General features: G+C 47.2%; 1 protein-coding gene across 2 annotated transcripts in view; it reads left to right on the plus strand.

Moving 5' to 3' along the window:
* LOC146067135 (pepsin A-like) overlaps positions 1–16,338 on the plus strand; it is a 231,818-nt gene that overhangs the window by 200,875 nt on the left and 14,605 nt on the right. For both annotated transcript variants that reach the window (XM_083179162.1, XM_083179171.1), the window contains 3 exons: positions 763–881; positions 7,535–7,731; positions 10,448–10,558. In XM_083179162.1, the coding sequence (XP_083035288.1) occupies positions 763–881; positions 7,535–7,731; positions 10,448–10,558 (427 nt within the window). The remainder of the gene's footprint in view (positions 1–762; positions 882–7,534; positions 7,732–10,447; positions 10,559–16,338) is intronic.

The following is a 16,338-nucleotide window of genomic DNA, read 5'->3' on the forward strand; positions in this document are numbered from 1 at the left end:
ATAGACATGCCACTCAGTAGTGCTCAGTAGTAGTACTCAGTAGTGCTCAGTTGTAGTACTCAGTAGTGCTCAGTTGTAGTACTCAGTAGTGCTCAGTAGTAGTACTCAGTAGTGCCAGAAATTCCCATTATGCAACACAGCAGTTCCCCTTAATTACTTTTTGTCAAAAGGAATTGCCCAGTATTAATGTTGTAACACATTGGAGCATCCCTTCTACACATGGTGCCACACAGTAGTGCACCTTCTGCACATTATGCCCCATAGTAGTACCCCTTGATGCCACACAGTAGTGCCCCTTATGCCCATTATGCCCCTTATGCATATTATACCACACAGTAGTGCTCCTTCTGCACATTATGACACACAGTAGTGCTCCTTATGCATATTATACCACACAGTAGTGCTCCTTATGCACATTATACCACACAGTAGTGCTCCTTATGCACATTATACCACAGTAGTGCTCCTTAGGCATATTATACCACACAGTAGTGCTCCTTATGCACATTATGCCATACAGTAGTGCTCCTTATGCACATTATGCCACACAGTAGTGCTCCTTATGCACATTATGCCACACAGTAGTACCCCTTATGCACATTATGCCACACAGAAGTGCTCCTTATGCATATTATACCACACAGTAGTGATCCTTATGCACATTATGCCACACAGTAATGTTATATAGTTACAGGAGACATGATATCATAAGTGTTTGCTGTAGAGATTCATACAGTATGTATATTATGATTTTATCCCCAGCCAATCACCACAGATTTAACCCCCACTTATCCTCTACTTTCCAATCTTCCAATGAATTGGTTTCAATCTCTTATGGGACAGGAAGTGTGAAGGGGGCTTTGGGCTATGACACTGTGCAGGTAAGAGCCGTACAGGTGATACAATCTCTGTCTGTGTGTGTCCTATCTATTATATCATCATGTCACACTGGGTACGCGGTGGGGTGAAGGAGGCAATTGTGCGCCAGTAGCCCCTTCCCTTATGCAGGACGAAACGCGTCACCACTGCAGCATCTACCAACTACAGTCCCAGAGCAGATCCCGCTGGAGCACTACCCACTACAGTCCCAGAGCAGATCCCGCTGAAGCACTATCCGCTACAGTCCCAGAGCAGATCCCGCTGAAGCACTACCCGCTACAGTCCCAGAGCAGATCCCGCTGGAGCACTACCCACTACAGTCCCAGAGCAGATCCCGCTGGAGCACTACCCACTACAGTCCCAGAGCAGATCCCGCTGGAGCACTACCCGCTCTCTGCACAGCGTAGACTATGCACTAACACCATGGCTAGCAGTAACCTCTCCTAGGAGGGGATGCACCAAGCAATACGTCTCCCCACTATTCACCTGCATTGCGCCATTCCTGATCGCCAGCATGCTGGAATACCTACCCACGGGTATAGAACTTCCAGTATAGCGATGCCCTGGCACAGCAGTATCCTCCAGGTATATGACACGGATGTCCCAATGCCCCTACGCTGCGTATAGTACCAAAAGATTGGAGAATAGCAGAGGTAGTGCCAATATTCAAAAAAAGGAAGATCCCGCTAATTACAGACCCGTTAGTTTAACATCAATTGTGGGTAAACTATTTGATGGATTTTTAAGGTATGGTATCCAGGAATATTTAGATCATCACCGTCTACTCAGTACTAACCAACATGGGTTCGTGAAAAATCGTTCATGCCAAACTAATCTACTAGGGTTCTATGAAGAGGTTAGCAAAAACCTCTAAAATGGAAATGCTGTAGATGTGATTTTCCTAGATTTCGCTAAAGCATTTGATACTGTCCCACACAAGAGATTGATCAATAAAATAGAGTACCTAGGATTGGGTGAAAATATCTGCAGATGGGTAGGGAATTGGCTATGTAATAGAGAACAAAGAGTGGTTGTGAATGGTGCCGTATCAGATATGATACCGGTACTAAGTGGAGTGCCCCAGGGTTCGGTTTTGGGGCCCATTTTGTTTAACATTTTTATTAACGATATTTGGATAGGGTTACTCAGCAATGTATCCATCTTTGCGGACGATACAAAACTTAGCAAAGTCATCAAATCATCAGAAGATGTCACCATGCTTCAAAATGATCTTGCAATTCTAGATGAGTGGGCAAAGAAATGGAAGATGAGGTTCAATGTAGATAAATGTAAGGTTATGCACTTTGGGAGACACAACCAGTGTGCAAGTTACAACCTTAGCGGAGAGGAACTGGGTAATTCCATACTTGAAAAGGATCTAGGAGTCCAAATAGACAGCAATCTAGGATGTAGTGCCCATTGTAATGTAGCTACAAAAAAATTCTGGCATGTATTAAGAGGGGAATGGAAACTAGGGACTCAAGGGTAATTATGCCACTATATAAAGCATTGGTGAGACCTCACCTCGAGTATGGAGTGCAGTTCTGGGCTCACACTATAAAAAGGACATCATAGAATTGGAAAAAGTCCAAAGTCGAGCAACAAAGTTTATTAGGGGAATGGAGAATTTAAGCTACGGGGAGAGATTAAGCAATTTGGGACTATTTACAATAGAAAAGAGACGTTTAAGGGGGGACATGCTCAACATGTACAAGTATATCAAGGGCCAATATAAGGAACTGTCACACACCCTCTTTTCTACTAGAAAGGAATCTAGGACACGAGGGCATGAGTATAGATTAGAAGAAAAAAAATTGCATTCAGCTAGTAGAAAGAATTTCTTTACGGTCAGAACAGTCAAACTCTGGAACTCTCTTCCCAGAGAGGTGGTAACGGCTGGCTCATTAAATGCGTTCAAGGCAAAGTTGGACAAACATTTACTGGATAAAAACATCCATGGGTACAAATAAGAAATATAATCTGTCTGTAAAATATCAGAACCTACCAAATTAGCAATGGATATCTATACCAGGTTGAACTAGATGGACGCAAGTCTTTTTTCAGCCTTACCTACTATGTAACTATGGGGTTTATTCTAGTTCATTCTTTCTGACAAAATCCTTCTTAGATGGACAAAACCATGTGCACTGCAGGGGGGCAGATGTAACATGTGCAGAGAGAATTAGATTTGGGTGAGTTATTTTGTTTTTGTGCAGGGAAAATACTGACTGCATGATTTTACACTTCAATATAGATCTCACTTTGAAGAAAAACCCCACCCAAATCTAATTCTCTCTGCACAAGTTACATCTGCCCCACCCGCAGTGCACATGGTTTTGTCCATCATGAAGGATTTTGTCAGAAAGAATGGACTAGAATAACCCCCTATGTAACTATGTCTATAAGGTGGGGAGCATCGTGGCTGCAGTGTATGTAGTGGTGTCTGACTACCTCTCTGTGTATAAGGTGGGGAGCATCGTGGCTGCAGTATTTGTACCTGTGTCTGACTAACTCTCTCTGTGTATAAGGTGGGGAGCATCGTGGCTGCAGTGTTTGTACCTGTGTCTGACTAACTCTTTCTCTGTGTATACGGTGGGGAGTATCGTGGCTGCAGTGTTTGTACCTGTGTCTGACTAGTTCTCTCTGTGTATAAGGTGGGGAGCATCGTGGCTGCAGTGTTTGTAGCTGTGCCTGACTAACTCTTTCTCTGTTTATAAGGTGGGGAGCGTTGTGGCTGCATTGTATGTAGAGGTGTCTAACTAACTCTGTGTATAAGGTGGGGAGCATCGTGGCTGCAGTGTTTGTAGCTGTGTCTGACTAACTCTTTCTCTGTGTATAAGGTGGGGAGCGTCGTGGCTGCAGTGTTTGTAGCTGTGTCTGACTAACTCTTTTTCTGTGTATAAGGTGGGGAGCGTCGTGGCTGTAGTGTTTGTAGCTGTGTCTGACTAACTCTTTCTCTGTGTATAAGGTGGGGAGCATCGTGGCTGCAGTGTTTGTAGCTGTGTCTGACTAACTCTTTCTCTGTGTATAAGGTGGGGAGCGTCGTGGCTGCAGTGTTTGTAGCTGTGTCTGACTAACTCTCTCTCTGTGTATAAGGTGGGGAGCGTCGTGGCTGCAGTTTTTGTAGCTGTGTCTGACTAACTCTTTCTCTGTGTATAAGGTGAGGAGCATCGTGGCTGCAGTATTTGTAGTTGTGTCTGACTAACTCTCTCTCTCTGTGTATAAGGTGGGGAGCATTGTGGCTGCAGTGTTTGTACCTGTGTCTGACTAACTCTCTCTCTGTGTATAACGTGGGGAGCGTCGTGGCTGCAGTGTTTGTAGTTGTGTCTCACTAACTCTTTCTCTGTGTATAATGTGGGGAGCGTCGTGGCTACAGTGTTTGTACCTGTGTCTGACTAACTCTCTCTGTGTATAAGGTGAGGAGCATCGTGGCTGCAGTGTTAGTACCTGTGTCTGACTAACTCTCTCTCTGTGTATAAGGTGGGGAGCGTTGTGGCTGCAGTGTTTGTAGCTGTGTCTGACTAACTCTCTCTCTGTGTATAAGGTGGGGAGCTTCGTGGCTGCAGTGTTAGTACCTGTGTCTGACTAACTCTCTCTCTGTGTATAAGGTGGGGAGCGCCGTGAATGCAGTGTTTGTAGCTGTGTCTGACTAACTCTCTCTCTGTGTATAAGGTGTGGAGCGTCGTGGCTGCAGTGTTAGTACCTGTGTCTGACTAACTCTCTCTCTGTGTATAAGGTGGGGAGCGTCGTGGCTGCAGTGTTTGTACCTGTGTCTGACTAACTCTCTCTCTGTGTGTATAAGGTGGGGAGCGTCGTGGCTGCAGTGTTTGTAGCTGTGTCTGACTAACTCTCTCTGTGTATAAGGTGGGGAGCGTCGTGGCTGCAGTGTTAGTACCTGTGTCTGACTAACTCTCTCTCTGTGTATAAGGTGGGGAGCGTCGTGGCTGCAGTGTTTGTACCTGTGTCTGACTAACTCTCTCTGTGTATAGGGTGGGGAGCGCAGTGGCTGCAGTGTTTGTAGCTGTGTCTGACTAACTCTCTCTGTGTATAAGGTGGGGAGCGTCGTGGCTGCAGTATTTGAAGCTGTGTCTGACTAACTCTCTCTCTGTATAAGGTGGGGAGCGTCGTGGCTGCAGTATTTGTAGCTGTGTCTGACTAACTCTCTCTCTGTGTATAAGGTGGGGAGCTTTGTGGCTGCATTGTTAGTACCTGTGTCTGACTAACTCTCTCTCTGTGTATATGGTGGGGAGCGCCATGAATGCAGTGTTTGTAGCTGTGTCTGACTAACTCTCTCTCTGTGTATAAGGTGGGGAGCGTCGTGGCTACAGTGTTAGTACCTGTGTCTGACTAACTCTCTCTCTGTGTATAAGGTGGGGAGCGTCGTGGCTGCAGTGTTTGTACCTGTGTCTGACTAACTCTCTCTCCTAGTATAAGGTGGGGAGCGCAATGGCTGCAGTGTTTGTAGCTGTGTCTGACTAACTCTCTCTGTGTATAAGGTTGGGAGCGTCGTGGCTGCAGTGTTAGTACCTGTGTCTGACTAACTCTCTCTCTGTGTATAAGGTGGGGAGCGTCGTGGCTGCAGTGTTTGTACCTGTGTCTGACTAACTCTCTCTGTGTATAAGGTGGGGAGCGCAGTGGCTGCAGTGTTTGTAGCTGTGTCTGACTAACTCTCTCTGTGTATAAGGTGGGGAGCGTCGTGGCTGCAGTGTTAGTACCTGTGTCTCACTAACTCTCTCTCTGTGTATAAGGTGAGGAGCATCGTGGCTGCAGTATTTGTAGCTGGGTCTGACTAACTCTCTCTCTCTTTGTATAAGGTGGGAAGCATTGTGGCTGCAGTGTTTGTACCTGTGTCTGACTAACTCTCTCTCTGTGTATAACATGGGGAGCGTCGTGGCTGCAGTGTTTGTAGTTGTGTCTCACTAACTCTTTCTCTGTGTATAATGTGGGGAGCGTCGTGGCTACAGTGTTTGTACCTGTGTCTGACTAACTCTCTCTGTGTATAAGGTGAGGAGCATCGTGGCTGCAGTATTTGTAGCTGTGTCTGACTAACTCTCTCTGTGTATAAGGTGGGGAGTGTCGTGGCTGCAGTGTCTATAGCTGTGTCTGACTAACTCATTCTCTGTGTATAAGGTGGGGAGCGTCGTGGCTGCAGTGTTTGTAGCTGTGTCTGACTCTCTCTCTGTGTATAAGGTGGGGAGTGTCGTGGCTTCAGTGTCTATAGCTGTGTCTGACTAACTCATTCTCTGTGTATAAGGTGGGGTGCGTCATAGCTGCAGCATTTGTACCTGTGTCTGACTAACTCTCTCTCTGTGTATAAGGTGGGGAGCATCGTGGCTGCAGTGTTTGTAGCTGTGTCTGACTAACTCTCTCTCTGTGTGTATAAGGTGGGGAGCATCATGGCTGCAGTGTTTGTACCTGTGTCTGACTAACTCTCTCTCTGTGTATAAGGTGGGGAGCATTGTGGCTGCAGTGTTTGTACCTGTGTCTGACTAACTCTTTCTCTTTGTATAAGGTGAGGAGCATCGTGGCTGCAGTGTTTGTAGCTGTGTCTGACTAACTCTCTCTCTGTGTATAAGGTGGGGAGCATCGTGGCTGCAGTGTTAGTACCTGTGTCTGACTAACTCTCTCTCTGTGTATAAGGTGGGGAGCGTGTGGCTGCAGTGTTTGTAGCTGTGTCAGACTAACTCTCTCTCTGTGTATAAGGTGGGGAGCGTCGTGGCTGCAGTATTTGAAGCTGTGTCTGACTAACTCTCTCTCTGTGTATAAGGTGGGGAGCGTCGTGGCTGCAGTATTTGTAGCTGTGTCTGACTAACTCTCTCTCTGTGTATAAGGTGGGGAGCTTTGTGGCTGCAGTGTTAGTACCTGTGTCTGACTAACTCTCTCTCTGTGTATAAGGTGGGGAGCGTCGTGGCTGCAGTGTTAGTACCTGTGTCTCACTAACTCTCTCTCTGTGTATAAGGTGGGGAGCTTTGTGGCTGCAGTGTTAGTACCTGTGTCTGACTAACTCTCTTTCTGTGTATAAGTTGGGGAGCGCCATGAATGCAGTGTTTGTAGCTGTGTCTGACTAACTCTCTCTCTGTGTATAAGGTGGTGAGCGTCGTGGCTGTAGTGTTAGTACCTGTGTCTGACTAACTCTCTCTCTGTGTATAAGGTGGGGAGCGTCGTGGCTGCAGTGTTTGTAGCTGTGTCTGACTAACTTTCTCTCCTAGTATAAGGTGGGGAGCGCAATGGCTGCAGTGTTTGTAGCTGTGTCTGACTAACTCTCTCTGTGTATAAGGTGGGGAGCGTCGTGGCTGCAGTGTTAGTACCTGTGTCTGACTAACTCTCTCTCTGTGTATAAGGTGGGGAGCGTCGGGGCTGCAGTGTTTGTACCTGTGTCTGACTAACTCTCTCTGTGTATAAGGTGGGGAGCGCAGTGGCTGCATTGTTTGTAGCTGTGTCTGACTAACTCTCTCTGTGTATAAGGTGGGGAGCGTCGTGGCTGCAGTGTTAGTACCTGTGTCTGACTAACTCTCTCTGTGTATAAGGTGGGGAGCGTCGTGGCTGCAGTGTTAGTACCTGTGTCTCACTAACTCTCTCTCTGTGTATAAGGTGGGGAGCGTCGTGGCTGCAGTGTTTGTACCTGTGTCTGACTAACTCTCTCTCTGTGTATAAGGTGGGGAGCGTCGTGGCTGCAAAGCAAGGTCTTGTTCTCAGTGAGACAGAGTCCATTTTCCTCTACTACTCGCACTTTGATGGGATATTGGGGCTAGGTTACCCCAGCCTGTCAGTGTCTCGCACTACACCGGTATTTGACACCATGTGGAATGAAGGCTTAATAAGTCAGGATCTGTTCTCCGTGTATCTGAGCAGGTGAGATATATACTGCCTAGGTCCTTTATGTGGTTATCATGGAATTGGTGAGCCAGAGGTACATGACTCCTGTGGTAGTGTCACGGATACGTGGCCACACTGACTGACATGGTATTATGAGTATGATGTAGGGACGTGTGTGTGTCCTTTTGCCCCCCACATGGGGTAGGTATAAGACCTGGATTGAGCATTAGCAGTACTGGTGATCTGGCTCATCTTGGCTTGTGACTCCTTGGAATATAATGGAAGAACTAATGTTCAATATTACATGTGGTTCTTAGCTATTGTCCCTACATGACTATAATGACATTATTACTGTCTCCATCTACCCAAATGTGAGGTCACAGCACACCCTCCCTCCACATGTTCCCGACTTTTATATCCTGCACCACTGGACGTGTGAAATCCTTAAGAATAACTGAATGAGCAACCAATACAAGCTCAGAGTTATGTCAGCGTATCTCATCAGTTATTCCGGAGGACGGCCATTGCTGGCAATGGGTCTATGTGAAGAATATGGACCCAATGTGACAAATATAAGATCATCTGTACATGATGTGAGATCTATACGGTCACCACCATCCAATGTGAGATCTAAAAGGTGACCACCATCCGATGTGAGATCTATAAGGTGACCATCATCTAATGTGAGATCTGTAATGTGACCATCATCTAATGTGAGATCTGTAATGTGACCACCATCTGATGTGAGATCTATAAGGTGACCACCATCCAATGTGAGATCTATAAGGTCACCACCATCTGATGGGAGAACTATACGGTCACCACCATCCGATGTGAGATCTATAAGGTGACCACCATCTGATGTGAGATCTATAAGGTGACCAACATCCGATGCAAGATCTATAAGATGATCACCACCATCCGATGTGAGATCTATAAGGTAACCACCATCCGATGTGAGATCTATAAGATGATCACCACCATCCGATGTGAGATCTATACGGTCACCACCATCTGATGGGAGAACTATACGGTCAGCACCATCTGATGGGAGAACTATACGGTCACCACCATCCAATGTGAGATCTATAAGGTGACCACCATCCGATGTGAGATCTATAAGGTGACCATCATCTAATGTGAGATCTGTAATGTGACCACCATCTGATGTGAGATCTATAAGGTGACCAACATCCGATGGAAGATCTATAAGATGATCACCACCATCCGATGTGAGATCTATACGGTCACCACCATCTGATGGGAGAACTATACGGTCACCACCATCCAATGTGAGATCTATATGGTGACCACCATCCGATGTGAGATCTATACAGTCAGCACCATCTGATGGGAGAACTATACAGTCAGCACCATCTGATGGGAGATCTATACGGTCACCACCATCTGATGAGAGAACTATACGGTCATCACCATCCAATGTAAGAGCTATACGGTCACCACCATCTGATGGGAGAACTAGACGGTCAGCACCTTCTGATGGGATAACTATACGGTCATCACCATCCAATGTAAGAGCTATACGGTCAGCACCTTCTGATGGGAGATCTATACGGTCATCACCATCCGATATGAGAGCTATACGGTCACCACCATTTGATGGGTGAACTATACGGTCACCACCATCCAATGTGAGATCTAAAAGTGACCGCCATCCGATGTGAGATCTATAATGTGACCACCACCAGCCTATGTAAGAACTATAAGGTTATCACTGCCGATGTGAGATCAATAAGGTAACCACCAACCAATGTGAGATATATAAGGTGACCACCAGCCAATGTGAGATATATAAGGTGATCACCACCAGCCAATGTGCGAACTATAATGTCGCCACCTGCCGATGTGATATCAATAAAGTGACCACCATCCGATGTGAGATCTATAAGGTGACCACCAGCCAATGGGAGAACTATAACGTCACCACCAGCCGATGTGAGATCTATAAGGTCACCACCAGCCGATGTGAGAACTATACGGTCACCACCAGCCGGTGTGAGATCTATAAGGTCACCACCAGCCGATGTGAGAACTATACGGTCACCACCAGCCGATGTGAGATCTATACGGTCACCACCAGCCGATGTGAGATCTATAAGGTCACCACCAGCCGGTGTGAGAACTATACGGTCACCACCAGCCGGTGTGAGATCTATAAGGTCACCACCAGCCGATGTGAGAACTATACGGTCACCACCAGCCGATGTGAGATCTATACAGTCACCACCAGCCGATGTGAGATCTATAAGGTCACCACCAGCCGATGTGAGAACTATACGGTCACCACCAGCCGATGTGAGATCTATACGGTCACCACCAGCCGATGTGAGAACTATACGGTCACCACCTGCCGATGTGATATCAATAAAGTGACCACCATCTGATGTGAGATCTATAAGGTGACCACCAGCCAATGGGAGAACTATAACGTCACCACCAGCCGATGTGGGATCTATAAGGTGACCACCATCTGATGTGAGATTTATAGGATCACCAATACGTAATATAACATAAAATAAGGTCACCATTACCTGATACAGTGAGTTATAAGATGGTCACCACTGAATGTGACACTGTAATTGGTTTTGTCTGCAGAACATTGTTACAAATGAGGGAAATATGTAACCGGTTATTCTACCATAGTCTTTGCTGTGTTGTTCTGGAATATCAGGGCTTTCAGCTATAGATTAGATCAGTAATTGATGGATTATTTCCGGTTACTATACCACAGATCACATGGGAGCATGATTACATTTGGAGGAATTGACGAGTCCCATTTTACTGGAAGTCTACAGTGGGTCCCAGTCACAAAACAGAAGTTCTGGCAGATCACTATAAGCAGGTTAGTGTATGAACAGTAATGTTGGCACATTCATATTCCACTGCTCTGATGTCATTTGGGGAGAGGAACCAGTTGTGAGTCCAGGGTAGGGAGGGTCCGGATCCGGTGTGCCCCTTCTAGCACATATGTACTGTAGCACCCTCCATGCCTGTTCCATCAGTGTCTGTATCTGGTGATATATTCAGAATGATGGTGTATGAGAAGAGACCAGAGCATGAATTCTTGCTGGTTGCTGCTTCATTGCAAATCCTAGGGAGGGTAGCACCACATGGGGTTCCGCAATGGTAATACCAGGAGAGTATGACCACATGGAGAGCCACAATGGTACTACGAGGAGGGTATGGCCACACGGAGAGCCACAATGCTGCTACTGGGAGGGTAGGACCACATGGGGAGCCACAATGCTGCTACCAGGAGCGTAGGACCACATGGGGAGCCACAGTGCTGCTACCAGTAAGGTTTGACCACATGGGGAGCCACAATGCTGCTTCCAGGAGCGTAGGACCACATGGGGAGCCATAGTGCTGATAACCGGGAGCGTAGGGCCACATGGGGAGCCACAATGCTGCTACCAGGAGCGTATGGCCACATGGTGAGCCACAGTGCTGCTATCGGGAGGGTAGCACCACATGGGGAGCCACAATCCTGCTACCAGTAGCGTAGGGCCACATGGGGAGTCACAGTGCTGCTACCGGGAGGCTAGCACCACAAGGGGAGTCACAATGCTGCTACTGGGAAGGTAGCACCACATGGGGCGCCACAATGCTGCTACCAGGAGGGTAGCACGTCATGGGGAGCCAGAATGCTGCTACCGGGAGGGTAGCACCACATGGAGAGCCAGAGTGCTGCTACCGGGAGGATAGAACCACATGGGGAGCCACAATGCTGCTACTGGGAGCGTAGCGCTACATGGGGAGCCACAATTTTGCTACCAGGAGGGTATGACCACATGGGGAGCCACAATGGTAAGCAGTTTAGCATATGTGATTAATTACAATGCAAATGCAGCAGGAGGTGCATTCCACCCAACTGTCCTGATTTTTTTCTGCTCTGTCCTCACTGCTCTGCCTAGCAGAACAGCTGTACACAGAGCACAGCTTCTATTTATAAGTGAGAGGGGCGGGAGAGCTGAGCATGCCTCCAAAAGCCCTGGACATGCCCCCGCATTGACAGCAAACTACAGGCATGGCTCCTAATTGCATCTTTCCCACAAAGCCAAGTTGTGAGTCTTTGCTGCTGGGGGTGATGCTGTGGGTGAGTGTTTGTTTTGACTCCCACAGTATAAAATAAACTTTTGACTATGTGGCAAAGACCCTTTGAAATCTTAGAAAAAATAGGGGAGGTTCATTTTTTAGTGTACCAGTCCAGGAACACCCACCCTTATGTTGTATATTACAAAAATATATGTTCAGTATAACAAACCAAGCACTTTAGAGACAGCAGCTGCCACATTTGTGGCTGAAGTGCTTGGTTTTTTTGGGGGCCCCCACAAACAAGCTACCAATGGCACCACCCCTTTACCATGGACCCATAAATCTCAGCCTTTTCTGCGACAGGGCTTAAAGTTGACACCCCCCCCCCCCCCTCCCTTCAATGAATTTTTTTCCTCTCCATCCTTCTCCTGAAGTAGGTAAGTTTGCATTAAATAATATTTGTTATACTTGCCCCTCTGTAGTCCTTTGGTAAAATCGCCAGAAAAATGCCCTCTAGTGCTCAGACTCTGTGCTGCGCTGCTGCTGGCAGAGAGGAGGGGGCTCGATCTGTGGAGGCTGGACATGGGCATCCTCCTCTCTGTAAGTGCCTCTGCCTATGGGGTATTATATGGGCAAATCATGGCAAAGATATAATTAGGGTCTATAATAACAATTATTACTGTATGTATATAATTCCTATCCTTGATATCATACAAAGCGCTAGGTCTGAGGTCTATCTGGCTTTAAACCAGGACCTTCAGCGTTAATGCAGGTGGTGTGTGTAGAAGGTAAAACAGAAAACAACAACGCCCCCTGGGGGGTGGTGGTGGCATTGGCAGGGTTAGCGTCACTAAGCTGGGTGTAGTCGATGCCTGAAAGACCAGAACAAGACAACAAAAATGTACAAATAGCAGCGCTGGGTGGGTATAACATGGAAAATATACCACAAACCAATTGGACTGGTTTCACTGATAAAAGAACAATTTATTAGACATAATGCAACCAATATTAAGGAATGTGTAAATAACAGTATAACATAAAATACTTCTGAAATGAGGTAAAAAGCATAAAGTATATATTCATATACTAGTGCACTAGACTTATAAAAAACCTACACAGGTCCTGGTATACAAGGACCATGATTTGTCCATTATAAGGATTTGTCCATTCCTATTTAGCCCTTTAAATCACTCCAAAAATATATACATATAAGAGGGTGGTTTTTTTACCATCCACCATGTATGGGCACAGTCCCGCACTGTTGTTTGCCTCCTGGGCAGGTGTTTTTAGCTGGTCCAGGAAGGGTCCAGTCCACCAATGGAGGATAACTGGTGATGTTTGGGCTTGATGGAAAAAGCTCCTGTGCTGAAGTTGGTGGAAGACCAGACGTTTAGGGCAGGTTCGGAAAGGTCCAGGTGAATAACAATGGACGGTTGATTGGATACCAGGATTCAGTAGGATTGGAGAAAACTCCTGACGCGTTTTGCCGTGTTGGGTTATCACCAGAAGGGTTTATCTCTTATATAATAGCCCAGAACTGTCAATCTGTGAGTGTGTGTATAACGCTGGGCGGAGTTAGCCCGGAGTCATACACATACTCACAGACTGACCCTGGGCCAAGACCGGACAATACCACCACTCACAGTACCCCACAACGCATCCCCACAGCCCACACACATGCTACAACACTTCCCCACAGCCCACACACATGCAACAACACTGCCCCACAGCCCACACACATGCAACAACACTTCCCCACAGCCCACACACACGCAACAACACTTCCCCACAGCCCACACACACGCAACAACACTTCCCCACAGCCCACACACATGCAACAACACTTCCCCACAGCCCACACACACGCAACAACACTTCCCCACAGCCCACACACATGCAACAACACTTCCCCACAGCCCACACACATGCAACAACACTTCCCCACAGCCCACACACATGCTACAACACTTCCCCACAGCCCAAACACACGCAACAACACTTCCCCACAGCCCACACACATGCTACAACACTTCCCCACAGCCCACACACATGCAACAACACTTCCCCACAGCCCACACACACGCAACAACACTTCCCCACAGCCCACACACACGCAACAACACTTCCCCACAGCCCACACAACAACACTTCCCCACAGCCCACACACATGCAACAACATTTCCCCACAGCCCACACACATGCAACAACATTACCCACAGCCCACACACACGCAACAACACTTCCCCACAGCCCACACACATGCAACAACACTTCCCCACAGCCCACACACATGCAACAACACTTCCCCACAGCCCACACACATGCAACAACACTTCCCCACAGCCCACACACATGCAACAACACTTCCCCACAGCCCACACGCACGCAACAACATTTCCCCACAGCCCACACACATGCAACAACATTTCCCCACAGCCCACACACACGCATTGCACTTGCCTGGGAGCTCCGGAAAGACACTTAGACTTCCTCCGGTCTCTCCGACTGCGCTGCCTGCACGGCCAACCCTCCATGCCTACAGGTCTCTCCCTTGCTGTCTGCAGAGCCTACTGCACCAGAGACTATATATATAGGGCTAGGCAGCGGCATGCTAGGAGTGTGCGGGCATAAGGGGGACCAGTATTATAGCCGGAGTGAGTGTGCGGCTCCTCCCAGTGGGCAGAGTTTCAGTGAAACTCTGCCCACTGAAACTCTGCCATCTAGAAGGAGCCACACACTAATATACAAGTGTACATATCGCATACAGATAACACGTCCTGTACAGTATAATGTATAAGTGTGTGTATCGCACACACAGATAACACGTCCTGTACAGTATAATGTATAAGTGTGTGTATCACGTACAGATTACACGTCCTGTACAGTATAATGTATACGTGTGTGTATCGCACACAGATAACACGTCCTGTACAGTATAATGTATAAGTGTGTGTATCACGTACAGATAACACGTCCTGTACAGTATAATGCAGTGGTCTCCAACCTTTTTTGGGTCGGGAGCTACTCGCGACAAAATAAACCGCCCGAAGAGCTACTAAAGTAAAAAAAAATTAAAAATCTGCATAATATCCCAAAAAATGCCCTTTACACATAATGCCACAAACTGTAATGCCCCAGACACATTATGCCACACACTGCAATGCCCCAAAACATACCTCCCAACACTGGAGGCAGAGGAGAAGTCATCTGCGCGTGCCGTAGGCACGCGCCAAAAATTAGAAGGTTCAGCTACTACCGTGGAACTACTGCGAGGCTACATCCCCCATTTTTTCCGCTATGGGGGCATAGTCAGCTCTCTAAGAGCTGTAGCCACATGGGGTGCGGCCATGGAAAATGGGGGTGTGATACACATATGCCCTCAATAGTGCAGTGCCAGATACACATGACCACAATAGTGCAGTCCGTGATATGCATTATAAATATGCCCCGCACCGTGATGCTCCATTATACAAATGCCCCACACCGTGATGCTCCATTATACATATGCCACACACACACGATGCCCATTATACAAATGCCCCACACCGTGATGCACCATTATACATATGCCCCACACCGTGATGCACCATTATACATATGCCACACCGTGATACTCCATTATACATATGCCACACACCGTGATGCTCCATTATACATATGCCACACACCCTGATGCCCATTATACATATGCCACACACCCTGATGCCTACATATGCCACACACCCTGATGCCCATTATACATATGCCCCACACCGTGATGCCCATTATACATATGCCCCACCGTGATACTCCATTATACATATGCCCCACACCGTGATGCTCCATTATACATATGCCACACACCGTGATGCTCCATTATGCATATGCCACACACCGTGATGCACCATTATACATATGCCACACACACACGATGCCCATTATACAAATGCCCCACACCGTGATGCACCATTATACATATGCCCCACACCGTGATGCACCATTATACATATGCCACACCGTGATGCTCCATTATATATATGTCACACACCGTGATGCTCCATTATACATATGTCACACACCGTGATGCTCCATTATACATATGTCACACACCGTGATGCTCCATTATACATATGCCCCACACCGTGATGCCCATTATACATATGTCACACCGTGATACTCCATTATACATATGCCCCACACCGTGATGCTCCATTATACATATGCCACACCGTGATACTCCATTATACATATGCCACACACCGTGATGCTCCATTATACATATGCCCCACACCGTGATGCCCATTATACATATGCCACACCGTGATACTCCATTATACATATGCCCCACACCGTGATGCTCCATTATACATATGCCACACACCCTGATGCCCATTATACATATGCCACACACCCTGATGCTCCATTATGCATATGCCACACACACACGATGCCCATTATACAAATGCCCCACACCGTGATGCACCATTATACATATGCCCCACACCGTGATGCACCATTATACATATGCCCCACACCGTGATGCACCATTATACATATGCCACACACCGTGATGCTCCATTATGCATATGCCACACACCGTGATGCACC

Source organism: Crinia signifera, chromosome 1, assembly GCF_055691185.1.
Source record: "Crinia signifera chromosome 1, ASM5569118v1, whole genome shotgun sequence".
In the NCBI taxonomy this organism is placed as follows: domain Eukaryota; kingdom Metazoa; phylum Chordata; class Amphibia; order Anura; family Myobatrachidae; genus Crinia; species Crinia signifera.